The following is a 17,785-nucleotide window of genomic DNA, read 5'->3' as shown; positions in this document are numbered from 1 at the left end:
CCATTTTAATATTTTAAATATGTATTCAAAAGTAAGTATATATTTTTTAATAAGTAAATAAATAAATGAATGTATAAAAGTTTATAAAATATTTTATGGCTTAGATATATAATAAATAAAAATATAATCATACATTATTTTTTAAAAATAAAATAAATAAAATATTTATAGAAAATATAAATTATCCTGATTTCTCACTAAATCATGTCAAATGTAACCAAAGAAATGGCATCTATCTATGATGAAGACCAATGCATAAATAAGGAAATAATTATAATCCCTTTTTACATCCAAAATATCATACTTCGATGCAAAATCTCGTTGCCGACATCATTCCTTCTTTTCAATTGTGGATAAGAATACATATGACATTATCAAATGGAATTACAGTAAATCTCACAGTCCCCTTTGTAGATTGAGATGCACCCACACACAGTCTACTGTTCATGAGATGACAAGCTTGTCGTTTTAGTCGTACAAAACCGATAGTGAAACGCAGTAAACTTAAATCTTTTGGAGGTTTTGTACTTCAGTGATGTGAGGACAGTTTGCTTGTCGATCATTCACTTCATGACATGCTTCTCCAAACACATATCACTATCAACTTCTATCTAAATGAACAGTATGGGAATACTACTAGTCTCGTGTAAGATCAAAGTTGACTGCAAAGTGAAAAGAATCGGATGATATATATAAACGAGATTGACTTATAATAATACTTCGAGTGGTTAAGTTGAATTTAGCACTCAATCTCGTGTATATTTATTGCTTACAAAGGATGAAAAAGATGTTTTCTTTTCAGATCTATCAAAAGGTAATAAGCGACGAAGACTGATTGGGAAGTGTGTCGGAGGATCGGATCGAGTCGAAGCTGCCCTCATTGATGAAGAAAACTATGCATCTTGTAGCGATCGCTGTCTCCTTACTCGCATTAAAACCAGCTGTTCTTGCACCAGCTCGTGGGTTGTATTTGGACGAGATCAAGCGAGAAAGCTGCTGTCATGCTCGTAAGAGAAAGAGAAGTAAAGCTGCTTCAGCGCTGAACACCTACTTTTTCTTTAAGTGCGATGTGGAGTTAGCAATTCGTTCTGTGAACTCCACTCGTTTGCTTCTTTTCTCGACTCCGACATGAGCTCCACACTGGTACTTGTCGATCGGATAAGTAGGACCCACGCCGTGCCAACTTTTAATCATATCTCTCATATTTCATTTTCTATTATTACAAAATAAATATTTTTTAATCAAAATTTTGATGATAAATAAATAAATAAATAAATAAAATTTTATTCTTCGTTGAGACTAAATATTTCTATTAAATTAATATTTTAAGAATATATAAAATTAAGATAACAGTTTGTTTTCATTAACAATTATATATGCTCGGAATAACTGCTTATTTCATGAATATTTGGGTAGGCCTAATTGGGTCGGGGTGAGACCACCGGCCCAAAATTAAAACATGGGTTGGATCAAATCAAACCGGGTCCAGCAAGTAACCATGTCCGTGTGTGGTAGGCGAGTGAACACGAACGGTTTTGGCTTTGGAGCCGAACCCCCTCGACGGTCTCGGGTTTTAAGGAATCTGGAGAGCTCGCGGGTGGCCTCAGGCATCGGACGGTGGGAGCGCGTGGGGTGCGGTGGCCCCGCCCCCGAGCGGCCGTGCGTCTCGTCTTCCCCCCCCCCCCCACCGCCTCTCCATCGACCACTAATACTCGGGCTAACAGAGTGGTTGGGGCTATGCGATTCGCTCCTCCTCCATTTCAGGCCTCCAACTCTTGCACCGCCATGTCTTCGCCCTCCCGCTTCAAGGTGACGATCGATCAATTGACCCATCGGTTAATCGATCCATCGATCTTCGTCGCCATTTGAAGGTAGCCCGCCTTGCTCGTCCATTCTTGACTCCCTTTTATGTCGGCTTTCACAGGTTCCGTCTCGTAACCACTGCCACCGTGGGTTCCGCGACCCGCCGCCTCCGCCTGCAGACGCCACCGGCGCTGCCATGGAAGGTGGCGCTGCCCCCTCGTCCGTTAGCGGCGATTCGCACTTCAGGGCTGTTAGAGAAGCCAACTACGATTGGACGCGGTCGCAGAAGGGCGCCGCCGCTTGGTACCCTCGTGGTGCTCCGCACCAATCCTTCGGTCGGTGGCGGCCGCCGTCTTTTGGCCCACTTCCGCCTCCTCGGCCTTCTTACGGCCTTCCTCCGCCTTACTATGGCCCTCCCCCTCCCCCGGCTTACGCCCCTGCTCTTCCACCTTATAGCCATCCTCCGCCTTCTCACGACTCTCCTCCGTCGCCGTTTCTGCCTCCTCGATCTTCCTACTCTCCTTCCACCTTTCGCCCACAGGCATTCCGCCCCCGCCCATCTCCGCCGCCTAGGCCAGCAGATTACCGGACTTGGAGCTTCTGTCTCTCACAACCACCTCCTCAATGTGGTAATCTTTTGTCTTCTTACATTTTTTCATGGTTGTGAAGATAATTTCACTTCTTCTTGTCCTCTGATCTTCAAAATAAAAATAAGTTTATAATTGATGAAGCTCTTAGGTATCTTATGCTTGGAAGCAATATACAAGTTCATTGCTACTCAAAAGAGTCGATCCAGAAAGCAACTGGATCGGTGATGCAAGAAGCGGTGTCCTTGGGGATTTGTATATTGTTTTGCAATCTAATTTACTGATCTGATGCAACAAAATGTTCGAAGTTATAATCAATGACCGATTAAAGCTTTTGAAATGAAGTATTGAAAGGACAGAAAGGAAGAACAAGCAATAAGCATGAATACTACACACGTATGAAGAAATAGGGGTTATCATATGGGCAACTCTTTGACAGCTTCATATTCCGTCCTGAGATTGTTTAATTGAGAAATGAAATGTATATGTAGATTTGTGCTTGTGGATGTGTAAATATACGTATATACTAACAAAGTCACTCAGTTTATGGTAGGAACTTGGTCTTCGACATGATCTTGATAATAAAAGGAAAAAAAAAACATGATCTTGAAAAGGATGATCTCCTCTCTTAAATCCCTAATCTTTAACGAGCTATCATGCTAGTCACCTCTGCTTAAATAAGGGAAAAGAAAATCTTGAGAATGGAACTTAATTAACCACAAAATGCCTTGTATCATATATTGTTTCCTCAATGGAGAGAGTTTTTGCCAAATGTACCATATGAGAATGGAACTTGATTAACCTTAAAAATGACCGAAGTCATGTGTCAGTGTCTCACTAGGAACCAAGTTTCCGCCAAAATAGTACATTTTGGCCGAAACCTAAGTCTATACTTTTAAGGATATCATAATTCCATTTATGTATTAAAAACCCTTGCTCCAATATATTGTCGGGTAATGGAAGAACAATGTAGGTAATGGAAGAACAATGTTGACTGCATCCACAAACATGCATACACACATATTGTAATTTAAATTTTGACTTCAAAGTTCTTGTTATATCTATATTTTATGTCATTGACTTGTGTGCTTGACTGTAGGACATGGTTCATGTATAATTGATCAAAATGGTTCATTTCCTTACAACCTGTTGTATTATTTCCAGAGCGGTTTGTAATGCTCTCTTATAATATCCTTGCGGACTACCTTGCTAGAGATCATAGATCCAAGCTTTATTTTCACATACCACAATACATCTTGGATTGGGAATGGCGAAAGAGAAAGTTACTTCTAGAGTTTCGACTTTGGGCTCCTGATATAATGTGCCTTCAGGTAATACTTTCAGCAATCATCGCAACTTAGTTCTGGGAGGTTCTTCGTGTTGTAGCCCTTTATTTGTTATCTTATATATGCTTATAAACATGCGTAGTTGGCTTGATTATTTTCCTGTTTCTACTGGACTACACAAGGTAGCATCATGACCTCTTTCTTGATTTGCAGTTTAACCAAAAAATTTTGGGTATTGTTAATGCAAAAGTACTCCATTTGTTGCTTCTCTTTAGTAACTGAAAGTATGAAGGTCTGCAATCTTGTATGCTGGTGTATCAGTCTGGGCTTGGACTAGTACTATACTGGTGTACCATGCTGCATTTCAGAAAATCCTGAAAAAGGATTTTAAAGAGGGAACTGCCTGGCATATCACCCGATTTATCATGATCGACATACCGATAATGTTCAATCGGTCTTATTTTTTCATATTACATTATCATGAATCATAGTTGATATTTAATGGATGTATAGTGGTAATTTGATCACTTGAAATTCTTGCAGAATTCTACTTAAAAGGATTGTATTGATTGTAAGTTCTTCAGAATACCTGCTTAGCTTCTTAGCCTGATATTGGCTATCAATTTTCATTCATCTATTTGATTCTTTTGAACACCTGGATATCCTAAGTAGGATACACCAAAAGTATTCATTCTCGATATGGCATGGTCATCACGCTTATTGGTTTCCCTGCTACTACATTTTTTACAAGTAGCACATCTATATGCTCTAATGTTTATATTAAAATCTCTCGATGCCTCTTTTAGGAAGTTGACAGATTTTATGATCTGGAAGAAGAATTGGCAACTCAAGGATATGCTGGTATTTGGAAGGTTGGTACCATGGTCTTTGATAATCTTTTTGATTACTTATTGCCTTTGTATCACATTCTTGAAATAATTGATTATGCTAACAAGCGACTTGTTTAATGTTTCTACATCCTCACTAGTATGATATACAACATTGTACTAAGGTGATGTAAGCAACCTAAAGGGTGATAGTGCTTAGAGGAGAAGGAAGAGAGATTATGAACAGAGAAAGGAAAAAAGATTAAATGGAAAAGGGTCATTTTGATATGTAATTAGCTGGTTTTACGAAGCTGTGCATCCTCACAGGGTCCTCTAAGAACTTGCAAAAGAGAAAATTGGTCAGAAAGAATGTGAATGTGCATATAAACTGCTATCGTCGCTCTGTAGAAATGTAAACTTGGGATCTCACAAGCATATATTTAAGCAAACACTTGATAGGAACTGCAAAATACAAATAAGAACTTCACAAATGGTCACGTGACAAAGGGTCCAAGACTTTGTGGCACACACAGAAGTCCCCACCCTTTAAGTGTCTCTACGACATCGGTGGAACCATACGATGAATCAACTCAAGACACTATGTTTTTGGGTTGCTCTTTGTCCCAAAATACATGCATACTAGATGCTTTGTCTTTGGGCAGTTTGGTCTCTGCGCGATGACCGCACACAAGCTGTGCTGATAAACCAGGAAGGACCACAAAACCCAACCAAAATGGGACTATGAAGCCTTGAAAGAACCAAAGAGCACGGATATTACATCACACACCTCTATGAACAATTGTCCTTGGAGAGAGAAGAAGACGTTGATGTCATTCTTGGCTATTACTTAATTGTGAAGTTGATCCACTTGTTTTTGGTGCCTAATAGCTTCAATAACTTGAAAATATCAATAGTCTAAGGTTTGGTAGATCTTGTATGGGATATTGAGAAATGGAATTGAGGCTTCAGAGATGATGTATGTTAGAACTTAAATGGAAGGAAATCGAGAAATAGAAGAGAGGAAGATAAAAAATTGAATAATTTTTTGACTCACTCGGAAGCCACTTTGGGGGTTGAGGGTAGATTATGGCTTCACATCACACACATGTATGAAACTTGTTCACCTTTTTTATTGATTGATTGATGTCCCGAAGACAATATGCTTTTTCTTTTTATAGACTTCCCAAGTAAAAGGAGAATATAAAATAATACGAATTAAGAAAAATATAATTACTTCAAATAATCTCAAATCTCAGTCACTCATTTTTTCCTTCTTCAGGAAAGAAACAATTTCAGATTTCCTATGACAAATAATCTTTATTTTTATTCTAGTTTTGATTGACATGCTTCCATATCTGTAGTGAACTTCCTTCTAGGAATAATTTGTAATTCAGTATAAATGTTACTTTGATTTATTTTGACTTACCGGTGCCTTTTCTTCTTCTTGAGCAATCTATGATGCTAAACTAGATATGAATTTTTTTTATAAAAGTCCCTCTTAAAAAGTAAAATTAACTAAAAAGCACTAAATTGAAAACATGTTCAATTGTTCATAACCAATTCGAAGGGAATATAGTTAACTTTTATTCTTTTGGTGCTTTGTGTAGGCTTGAAAGGTGTTTCGATTACCATCATACGGCTTGACAAAGACTTTTGATTTACATCTTTATTCTCTTGTTACCTGGTGCTTGTTATAGATTATTTTCATGGAATATTGTCGATGCATATGATTGCAGCAATAACTTCAGTCATCTCAATCGTTGACAATTTTCAGTTTGTGTCTAGTAATGGACATGCATTTGGTGGTTTAAAATATTTGGAATACACTATTCAACTCAAATAGATTGCTGCAATAGTTGGATGTATGGAATATGCCTCGAGATTTAAAATGTCAGGTACTATCTTAGTCATGGCTGGCATTCGGCAAGTCCCAACAAGGCAACAAGTTCTAGCTGATCCTTCAATTAGTTGGATATTTGAACATGATCTCATTAATTAAATCTACAATAGTTTTTCAAAAAGGAAGAGGTCTTGGAATAGGGAGCCTCAAAGATCCCTTCAGTTAATTTTAGGAGGTGATTCCATGTACAAAAGTGTTACACTTTGTAATTTAATACAAGGATTGAAATATCGTACCATACCGGAGTTTCGACATTCGCTCGGTATGGTACGGTACTGTATACCGAGCGGTATACCGTTCGGTATATATATATATATATATATATACATCGGTCGGTAATGAGCAGTCCATGTATCGGTGTGCTGATGGACCGGTACGTACTGTCCGTATCGGACGGTATTATTCGAAATTGAAGACCTTGATTTAATATAGAATTAATGTAAGAATAAATTATGCGCTCCAATAAAGTTCCTGAGATGTCTTAAAGTGCATACTAGTTTGTTTATTATAGTAGCAGTTTCCTCATGTATATATTAGCACATAATCATTTGCATGCCATGACAAAATAAAGTGACTTTGTGAATGTGGCTTCTAGCAGTTTTAATGATATTTGATCGGTTATCCAGATGCGTACTGGAGATGCAGTTGATGGTTGTGCAATATTTTGGAGAACAAACAGGTAAGGTTGAGTTAAGGTCGAATCTTAGCACATACCATAAACTAAAAGTTATTATAGAAGTAGGATTCTATAGGGGAGCTGCTAAATTAAGATTACCATATTAATTATTTTTTAAAAAATCTTTTGATGTATAATCTTATGCCTTACCCAGGATATACTGCTCAAATAAGGACACTTAGTTCTTTCAACCATCTATGCATTGTTTATGATTGTTATGGTTGAAAAAAAGGATTTTTTCTGATATGTTAATTTTCTAAGCTGAGTAGCGAAACATTTTTGTAACCATCTTCTATTTTGTTCAAATTTTAAATATTTTATTTGGTGTTTTGGAGCATAGATTGTTTACATGTTGGCATCTTAATTATCTATTTTTCTAAACAGATTTCAGTTGAAATATGTTGAGACCATTGAGTTCAAAAAACTTGGTCTTCGGGATAATGTTGCTCAGATTTGTGTACTGGAAGTAAGTCCTGTTAGTTGATTTAAGTTCTATGTTTATATGTTTTCATCTTCATTTTGATTTTCAGTGGATGGCAATGTTGCACACTGTCAAAATATAAAAACATTTTTTTTGTTGGTCAGTCAACGATCCAAAGCTCCGTCAAAAACGAGTCTGCATCTTTACTGAAAAGGTACTTTGTTAAGTTCTGTGTACTTAGCCTTGTATTGTACATAATTTGCTACTGTACACTTACAAACTTACATTTTTCCATCATTGAAATTTAGATTGAACAATGGCAGGAGCTGCATATTTGTTTTTTTTTGTTTTTTGTTTTTGGGTTTTCTAATTTTACCAATGTCTCTGCATACGGCTTTATAATGTTCAACTTCATCTTCAAATATATAGTTTTGCAACCATACAATGTATTCTGCATACTTGTAATTTTCTGACTTTCACAATAGTGTGTTCCAGACTCACCTTGATGTACTTTTTGTAATGCTTCTTGTTTTCACCTTTCATGTTTCTTCATTTAGTTGCTAGGTGGTATAACTACCAATAGAACCTTGTCTGTGTTTCTGATTGCCTATGCAGCTCTGATCAGTTGAGACAAGCTAACCAAGTGGTTGTATGTAACATCCATGTCCTTTACAACCCTAAGAGAGGAGAGATTAAGCTTGGTCAGGTATGTCCTTTATCCTTGTTTGTCCCTGTAATTTATGCTTAAACATCTTTTGATGATTGATTGGCTGATGCAGCTAAGTGATATGGTATTGATTATATCCCGGTAAGAACCAACTTATACTCGAGCAGCTTAGGTTTGTCCTTATATTATTAAAAGATGCCCTAAAATCTTTAAGTTTTGCACTGAAATTTCTAAGGATCCTTAATTTTGATTTGATAGGTCTCCTATTTAATTTACAAGGATTCTTAATGATTTCAAAGCAAATTTTCTTTGAAATTTTATGTATTTGCTACCATGAGTACCTCATTGGTTTGCTTCAAACATGGGCAGACAGCAAAAAAGTTGAATATGGAAATACATGTTTTTAGCAAAATCTTATGTGAACAACATTTTAGATGTTCATCATATTTGCCATACTGAGTATCTAACATGGTTGATGCATGGTGCTGATTAAGATTTGCAGTCTAGGATGTATTGATGACCTGCTGACTTGAATTGGTGTGGGGTATCTGCCATCTGATATAGTTAATGAGTCATCGTAGAGAATCATTAGCACTAAATCTCATGCCAATAATGTACCATCATGCACCCATTTTTAAACTTATGATTATTGGTTTATGGTTGTCATGCCAATATATGCAATTTGATGTTGTTGATGAAGAAAATTAGAGAATAAAAAGAACCTGAAGGAAAAGTTTTTATATGTAAAAACATAAAAACAACAAATTGGATAGTAGAGACAGACACTTGGTTTTTCCAGTCAATGCAAGGTGGTGTGACAATTAGTGTCCAATATGAGGTAGAGTACCTCATGCAAAGAAAGTGGCAATGAAGCCATTCGAACCTATTCAGAATTACAATCTCTTGGTTCATTCACATCTGGGTTGATTCTATCAGCTAGTTTGCACAAAATTAAGTTGCAGTTCAGCCATGTCCAATTCAATTTAGTAAGGCAAAGCATTTATTGCCAACCAATGCATCTTCACTACACTGGCTTTTAATGTTTTCCAATCCCCACTAATTGGAATATGACATCCGATATGGGCAGTACCACAAAAAATTGTAAACCATGCTTTTGAATGTGGAGTAAGAGATGATGCAGCATGTGCATTTTTAAGTGAGTGAGCCAGCAAATGAAGGCATAGTAGAATAGATGGTTGAATACCAAAATTTTATTATCTTTCTATAGCTAAAAGAAATATATTAAGCAAGAATGAGATCTCCAAGAAAATATTGCATAGAAGTATCAAGTTGGCTAAAGTAGAAAACATATTTGATGAGTTGTATGACCCCCATGGATTACTTTGGACTAAAGATATGTGGTGTAAAGACTGTTGTAAGACTAGCCTGCCTTGGGTGTTTGGCAGCTTGAGAACAACATGTGCAAAATGTTAATGAAGCATATATAACCATGTTAAGATAGATGAGTGGTAAAGGAAGGATACAACAAGAAGTGACCATGATTTTTTTCATGGTAAGTCAAATGGTAGCTATCATTATATGAGAGAATTGCTTTTGGTGAATCAGATTTATGCCAAGGAATACTATTGAATATACCAGTAAGGAGAGTTGTATAAATTAAATTATATGTGCCTTGAAGGGCAATAGAATGCTTGGTAAGAAATCCTCTTACTGCGATCATAGCACTATTAGAGCATGTCGCCCACGTATCTTATCCTTAACTTTTCCAATTAAAGATATACTTATTCTTTGTTTATGCAAGCAAGTAAATATCTATACCTAGGAGATGAAACCTTTTAACAAAAATTACTCAAAATTTTTCCTTTAAATAGGACAAATAATTGGAACTGCAACAAACATTGCCAATTAGGCACATCAGAAACAGCTAGGTCATGCTGATTAGGAGTATGCTATGTTGTGGATATGCAAAATTTGCTGCAATCCTATATTTCCTTAAAAAGGATTTTATCTTTTCTAGTAGACACATGCATGTTGCAGAATAATTTGTATAACAGCTTGAGAAAGATGGGGACTAACACGTGCTTGAATAACTATCAATGTTGAATGGTCTGGGTTGTGGTTCTGGTGTCGCTTTTTCACCACGGACCAGGATTAGTCGGGTTGTTATTTTGGGTTATGTGATATAGTTTTTCTTTTCGATCTTGCTATGCAGTTATCTATGCTTTAACTGGTAATACAACAGTGGTAATATAAGGCTTGAAAGACGTAAAGTCATTGTTCTTTTCTTTTTTCCTGAGTTCTTCTATGGACCGTAGAGTAGGAATGTCTGTGGATTTATTTGTTTGTTTGTATACAACGGAGTGATTTGATGAAATTAGATCACCAATTTCGGTGGTTTGGATCATGTATGACTGTGATCCAGGACATAAAAAGTATCATATATCCGGACATGGAATCTGGACTGTGGATTGGGTAGAGGGTTTCCTACTAATGAATGGACTTGATCTATTAAGATTCTTTTTTCAGATAATCACTGAACTCCTTTTTGATCAATGGTTTGATTAAGTTCACTCAAACAAAGGCCTTTGCTTGTGGCACTTTGTGGTTCTATAATTGAATGTAAATTATAAGATGGCAGTTGGTAGTACCAGCATAATAGCATTAGCCTTTTTCCTTCTCAAAGACCTATGGTAGGATTCCTCTCTGCTTTGGTCTAAAATAGTTCAGTCTCTGTTCAATGATAGAACACAAGATTCTCATATATTGTGCTTGCTAATTACAGCTTGTCAACAGGTAAGGACGCTTCTTCATCGAGCTTATGCTGTTTCTAAAATCTGGAATGATGCCCCAGTTATAGTTTGTGGAGATTTTAATTCTACACCTAAGGTTTGTTGTTTTATTGTCTTTGTTGCTAGCATCCTTTAGCTCTAAGTTCTAATACTTTGGTCCGAATGGTTGTAATGCCACCGTAATATCACAGTTAAAACACGGCCTCCCATAAGTTAATTGTAAATTCATTTCCCCATCTTTCCTGTTTTGTGTCTCTTTTCCATACTGATGCCTTTTTTTTCTCAGAGTCCACTTTACAATTTTATAGCTGAGCAGAAGGTAATTCTTTATCATTAATATATTCTAGCAGCTGTAGAGTTTCTTGTTCTGAGTGATCATTAGCTTTTCAATTGTTCAAATTTGCAGTTGACCCTTTCTGGTCTTGCTCGGGATCAGATATCAGGACAATATTCTGCATGCATTTCTTCTTCAAGGCCATATTACGGCCCTGGTACATCTAGGTAAATGGTATCCTGTTAAACATGTGTTTATCTTTTTTAATGACTCAAAATGCTTATATTCTTGTTTCAGGACTCAGCCCCACATGAGTGGAGGTACTGAGGTTAATTTCAAACCTCAAAATAAGGAAGAAAATCAATATGTAACAAAAGAAGCTCCTGTCCGTGAAGGAACAAGCAATGGTCTGCTAGATATACCTCAAATTTTCTCTGAGAGTCGGTTGCTGGATAAGACATGCACAGTACCTGATGTGGCCACAAATAAAATAGGTGGTGAGAGTTTCTGCAGCGAGTCCTGTTCTGCTGTTGATAGTAATTTACAGGTATCTAACAATACTTGTAGAAGTTGTATCCAGCCAATCACGGACCAGGGAACTGCCTTAGAAATTTCTAGCATTGATCAGTGCTCTGCTGGGGTTCACTCTGATATGAATAGGTCAACGATAGAATTTTCAGGGTCAAAGCAAAATATGTTTGATGAGTCCAATGATGATTATGAGTCTCCATCATTTCAAACTATAAAAGCATCTGACATTGTTGCTGATTCAGCAGCTCAAGCATCTGAAACTTCGGCTGGTACGGCCTGTCAAGATGTTTTAGTTGATAATGTAGTACAAAAGGAGAACTGCAGCTATATTGGGGCTCCATCATCTAAGGAGTACTCAGGTTCCAGTTCCACTACATGTTTAGACATTTCCTATTATCACAATGAATCTAAACAGTCGGTTAATGATGTGGCCAGCCTGTCAGCAGAGTTTGATTCTACAGTGAATCTGTTTAATAATTGTTTGGAAAATCACAATTCTGTAGGTGAAGTTGAAAATATATGCAAAGATATCTCCTGTTCAGAAGAGAATTCTGACCCAGATTTCTTTAGAGAACTTTTAGGAACTGATGATGTATGTCATTTTGGTGATGATCCTGTAACTTCAGGCCAAAATCATTCATTCGATTCAAGCCATAGTTCAGAGTTGGATCCTCTAAGTGTGGGGGTTCGGGAAGAATCTCTCCGTGGTGCATTTTCATTAGATGATGGTTTTGAAAGGCGTTCATATGATCCATATTTGTGGACTCCAATGGAAATTGAGGTTGCATCAGGAAGTGCAGAGTGTAATTTTCTCGAACATGGTTTGAAACTAAGGAGCGTATACACAGATGTGGAGGTAAATGGTTTCTTATTTTGCTTTGGAGTTTTGTGTCTTTTACTTAATTTTTTATGATTTCTTAAGACATTTCTTTGTGTTGCTTGGTTGAGTTAAAATCTTGTTACTCATCCAACATAAATTGCTTGATTGGTTTACATGTTTGTTATTACTTGAAAGTTATGCTATCAAAAGAATCTACAACTTACCTCATCTTATTAGTTATTTTTCAGTGTGATCTTATGAATACTGTCAATCTTTTGTCGCTTTAATGTTGTTTACCTCATTCCTGATATCAGTTAAACGGTTATTGTGCTTGCTGGTTCTATTTGGTAACAATGTAAGTTTGCACTATTTGTCTGTTCTGGAATGGATTAAGAGTTCACAATGGTGACCCTGTAGGTACGAATGCCAAAGGGAGGCTTGTTTGGTCTGGTTGGTAAGTGTTCATTTTTTGGTTGGAGGAACTGTTTCTTAAGAATGCTATATAGCTAGTATAAGCATTTTGGTGTCTGTAGAAATAATTTAATATATTTTCCCTCCCAATAAATCTTTATGAAGAGTCAAATTAGTAATACTAGATTATGCCAATCTTTTTCGCCTCAAATTCCTTTAGTTGTGGAACCATTTAAAGATCATGCAATGAGATTAACTCATCAAGTGTCTCTTTCCATGTGTTACCTCTACTTGGTGGTGGGTCTGTTTTTGATGATTCTGATATTAGTGAAATAAAAATAATGGTGATAGTTGATGCCTACTTTTTCCGTGACCATTATGGTCTTTGACTTATTCAGAGTTTCCATGTCTGAAGTTCAAAGTTGCATACAATTGAGACCAAAAAATCTCTCCTTATATATTCCTTATATCTGCATTCCATTTTCTTTAATCTGAAACTACAAGGATCAGGTTTTTTTTCTCTCAGATTTGAACAACCAGATTTTAGTGTGTTAATTGAATTTTTTTATTTTCTTAAGCAGTTTTACCAAAGAATGGCATACAAGGATTTCTTAGAATATTCTTAAACTCAATCAACTTGGATGCAGTTTTAAATTGCAGAATAATAACTCTGAGATTATTGAATCAACTACGATTTTCAAGATGGGTTGAAAATATGGATACGGTGTTATAAGACAGGATTAGTAAACAGTATATGAAAACATGACTGAGAAAAAAAAGAACATGCATGTTAAGGCTTTTACATCTGGAGGGGTGGAAATTCTTGCAGAATGGAGGTATTGACTCCATGTCATGAAGGTAAAATGAAAGATCTAAACTGATACCCAGTTTTAAGCATCTCATCAGATTGCTTTCTCTGTTGTCTTGCAAAGCAAAGGCCTTGTTTTCTAATCAAGTAACCACTAGAAAATTCAAATGATATGCCACTGAGAACTTGTCCTTGAAATCCCCACAAGAAACTGCAGCAGACTCAAACTGAAGAAATATCTTATTGATGTTTCGGTAGAATTTCTAAAACTAAAGAAGATATCATTATTATTCTTTGTTATCATATGTTCACCACATTTTTGCAGGCCATGCAGATATATATTACTTGCTGTATCTTCTGCTAGATTTTTCCGACATTGTTCTTTTTGCTTTTTTCTTTTGGTGGTGGAAGGCAGATGATCCTTTCATTTCATTTAAACCCAGATGTTTTAACAGCTTTCTTTAGCTTTCGTTGTGTGAAAAATTTTATTTCTAGAAAGTTGTATATTCTGACAGCGTAGGATGATATAATTACCTCTACTCCTGCACATTAATTTCTTCATCAGAACCATATGATAAAAGTTTGTGAAGAATTTTATTTCTAGAAAGTTGTATATTCTGACAGCATAGGATGATATAATTACCTCTACTTCTGCACATCAATTGCTTCATCAGAACCACATGATAAAAGTTTACTTTGTTGGTATACTTTGTTCAAGATTCAGACATGCTGGAGGCAAATTGTTACTTTTTGTTCTTTCTTCTCGACAGGATTATGTGGGGACAAAGGACTCTAGCAGAGAACCCCTAGTTACCAGTTACAACCGGCGATTTATGGGCACTGTTGACTATATATGGTTATTATCTTTATCTCATCATCTCATAATTATTCATGTACAGTGGTAAAACGTATTTATGTTTCTGACTTGATTCTCGTTCCTTATCATTTGAGAATTTAAAGTGGTGGTTCTCTAAGCTTTTGGTGTGGTTTGCACTTATGTGCTATGTTCAGATTGTAGTTTTTGACGCAAACAATATCAGTTGAACACAAAAAGTACTGACCAGAGTTTATATATTTCAGTCCAGAATGCGTATGTATAAAAATCGCCTCTATGATTGGTCCTGTTTGCCAATCTTTGTTGGAGCTTCTGGAAACACATTCTCCTGCCATTTATTCCTCCTCGTGTTTCATTTGCACATAGGTTATCCCTTGTTATATGGTGGAACTCAAGCTTATCGAATAAGGTTAGGGACCATCCCTTGCACAACCTAGTTGCTGACATCTATGTCCAAAGACTCGCCTACCTGACTTTGGACACACCGACCATGACCGAAGCAAGATCTGACCTTAAGATGCAAATATGGGTTTGAAAGCAGGCTGACTTGAGTTGGACTGTTGTGATATGTTTTCACATTAGCAGAGCCCAGTAGATTCATTTTAGCTCTCTTCATTTCTTTCTCATTGAGATGTTTCTTGTCTGATTGAACTAATCATTATTTACTTTATCTTGCTTATTGTTACTACATGCTGTTTGTAAGGCTGATTCTTTAGATAGTGTTCTAACAGAATGGTCTTGCTGGCATGGCAGAGGTACTAGGTTTATGCATATGCTGTGACGTGTTGATTTGTAGAAGATTGTTGTTGTTTTGTGTACTCTTCTCATCATGACTTTTTTAATGGCTTTTTATCTGATGAGCAAAGAATATTTAAACACTTTGTTCGTTCTCTATCATGTTTTGAAAAAGAAACTGTAACACAATGGATGTACAGGTCTTCTGAAGGTCTTCAGACTGCCAAAGTGCTGGAAACATTCCCTAAACATGTTCTACAGCAGACTTCCGGTTTTCCAACCAGGGTAATTGTAGTTTGACTATGTTTCATTGCCAAACCCTATGGTATGACTCCAATCAACTGAGAACCGAACTGACTAGTCTTGTTAAACTTCTCTCCAGAGATGGGGAAGCGACCATGTTGCCTTGGCCTGTGAACTGGCGTTTACAAATGGCTCCTCGACTAAATAGAGGTTTGAACTCGAGAGGTCACATCTTTTTCATTGATGCCTTTTTTTTTTGTCAGAAATTGAGATGCTGTTTTCATTTTGTTGTTGCTGCTGCTGCTGTTGTCGTATTGTTTAGCTCCAGCATCACATTTCCTGAGAACAGCAAATCTTTTGTCAAAAGTGTTCATTTTGGGCAGTGTTCTGACAAGTGCTGCTGAGCGTAAGGCAACCATACGCTGCTTGCTCTCCAGCAGATTGCTCCATGGCGATTCCTGAGTCGACCCAGTATGGTCAAATGCCAAATCCTCTGGTGATGCGGCCTCCTCCAGCATTAAAGCCCTACCCTCCCATCTTTGCTTCAATGAAATTTATTGATCCAAACAACGCTGCTGCTAAAAAGAGCTTGGGCATGTTTCAGGTGATTATAAGAATGGTCTGGCGTTCCAGGAAAATGTTGGTAACAACTCCTGCTTGTTCTTCGGAAACACAGAATTATTTATTACTAATGTCATCCAATCTTCTTCTCCTCTCTTCTTTCTGTAGATTTATGTTAATTTTGCGAAATTATTTTTCACTACATAGTGTATCAGTTGCAATAATATCTTACCATATGTCATAAAAAGCTAATTTCGTGACGGTATTACTGCCCTTTGGTCTGTGGTATGCTTACTATTTCTAGACCCTGTACCCGTATGAGCATTTTCAACGTAGCTTCTAGTATTGACGCCTATCTGGCACCCAAATAGACGTCAGCGATGAGCCTTTGACTCCAAATACTCCCAATCCATCTCATTTGATGCCCCCCTCTTAAACACGTGCGTCATAATCGTGGTAGGTTACTTGGTCGTCCGTCCTATTTGACCGTCTTTTCCGCCTTTCCAACATATAGACCAAATCTGTAAACATCTATCAAATGCATCACTTCTTTCGTATCAATCAAACTGATATTACTCTTAGTTCCAGTCAGGTGAAGTGGACGTACGAGATTAATGTCGTACAAAACCTGGCAACTTAGCATCTCAAACTCCGTTAACACGTCAAAAAGTATTAACGGAACGAGTCTCTCATCATTAATTGAGCCAACTTATCATATCAGAACGTGATCCACCAATTCTACAAGACCGTTGCACTAGCTGGCCTTCCGCTGTAGCTTCTGAATTGACTACAGGGAAACATAACCACACGTCACGGACGTCGTCATCTTCGTTGCCGGCCAATAACTCGCAGCGAAGGAAACGTGGGTGCGTGGTGAGAGGCTGCTCGTTCGATTTCAACGTTTGGAAAGTCAAAGATAGTTAACTCTTTTACTCCGAATAGCACGACCGACACGCGACCTCAGACGAGTCGTGGCGCTCAAGTTTGAGACTCATGACCTTTGACGCCAACACCCAATTCCTCAGCTCGAAGCTTCCTTCTTCTTTGTTTGTTTCTTTGATTATTTTAATATAAGTAGTCTGTGAGAACATGAGATGGTTGATGTGCGTGTCTTTAAATTAATGGGCAAATATCCGGAGAAGGACGTAAGTGTATAATTGGAAGTTGATTCTTTAGTCAAACCTGTCGATCAAATGCCCAATTTGTACTTGAAGCACACCCAAATTTTCTATTACGTAAAATCACTATAATCAAACCGGTTTTACTGAATTGGATGGGCTGATATGCAAAGAATTACTCTGTAATTCCACACTTATTATGAAAAATAAGAGGTTTAATCTAAAAAAATAATAATAAAAAATTCCGAGGTTCTCTAAGAGTTAAATCGCTGGTGGATTTTTTGGGGGCACAGAATCTTCTTAATCACAATAAAGTTAATGGCGTACAGCACGCGATACGAATGACGTCAGCCGATCCTTCCTGCCTTAGCGGGCATCATTTCTAGAACCACATGCGGTTGTTCGTGAGTGCGAGCGCGCGCCACGGAGAGGAAGGCGACGAGGTGGCGGCGATGCCTCTAATAATTCAAACTCTTAACCTAACCCATTCAAATACTTCGGTCTCATGACAGCGACGCCATGATGCCCCACG

General features: G+C 37.2%; 1 protein-coding gene across 2 annotated transcripts; it reads left to right on the top strand.

Moving 5' to 3' along the window:
- The first annotated feature begins 1,627 nt into the window (after window positions 1–1,627).
- LOC135598466 (carbon catabolite repressor protein 4 homolog 6-like) lies at window positions 1,628–16,302 on the top strand. Of its 2 annotated transcripts, none has more exons than XM_065092287.1 (16): window positions 1,628–1,809; window positions 1,925–2,432; window positions 3,555–3,721; window positions 4,483–4,548; window positions 7,030–7,082; window positions 7,464–7,545; window positions 7,665–7,714; window positions 8,116–8,206; window positions 10,922–11,014; window positions 11,204–11,236; window positions 11,324–11,418; window positions 11,489–12,578; window positions 14,532–14,617; window positions 15,532–15,616; window positions 15,714–15,784; window positions 15,958–16,302. In XM_065092287.1, exons 1-15 carry the CDS (start codon window positions 1,738–1,740, stop codon window positions 15,780–15,782), a joined length of 2,640 nt encoding a protein of 879 aa, XP_064948359.1. In that variant the 5' UTR covers window positions 1,628–1,737; the 3' UTR covers window positions 15,783–15,784; window positions 15,958–16,302. The 2 variants fall into 2 exon arrangements, with proteins under 2 accessions (XP_064948359.1, XP_064948358.1); XM_065092286.1 differs by having other exon boundaries at window positions 1,629–1,809; window positions 15,897–16,302.
- Window positions 16,303–17,785: the final 1,483 nt, after the last annotated feature.

Source organism: Musa acuminata, chromosome BXJ2-1 (genome assembly GCF_036884655.1).
Source record: "Musa acuminata AAA Group cultivar baxijiao chromosome BXJ2-1, Cavendish_Baxijiao_AAA, whole genome shotgun sequence".
Lineage (NCBI taxonomy): Eukaryota > Viridiplantae > Streptophyta > Magnoliopsida > Zingiberales > Musaceae > Musa > Musa acuminata.
Note: the sequence above shows the minus strand (reverse complement) of the source record. Positions and strands in the feature narration are given on the sequence as shown.

Bases quoted from the DNA above. Each gene is read 5' to 3' on its own strand.
- LOC135598466 (XM_065092287.1), top strand. From the start codon at position 1,738: ATGCGATTCGCTCCTCCTCCATTTCAGGCCTCCAACTCTTGCACCGCC. The intron at 11,237-11,323 runs GTAATTCTTTAT...TCAAATTTGCAG, and splicing joins ATTTTATAGCTGAGCAGAAG to TTGACCCTTTCTGGTCTTGC. The intron at 14,618-15,531 runs GTTATTATCTTT...ATGGATGTACAG, and splicing joins GGCACTGTTGACTATATATG to GTCTTCTGAAGGTCTTCAGA.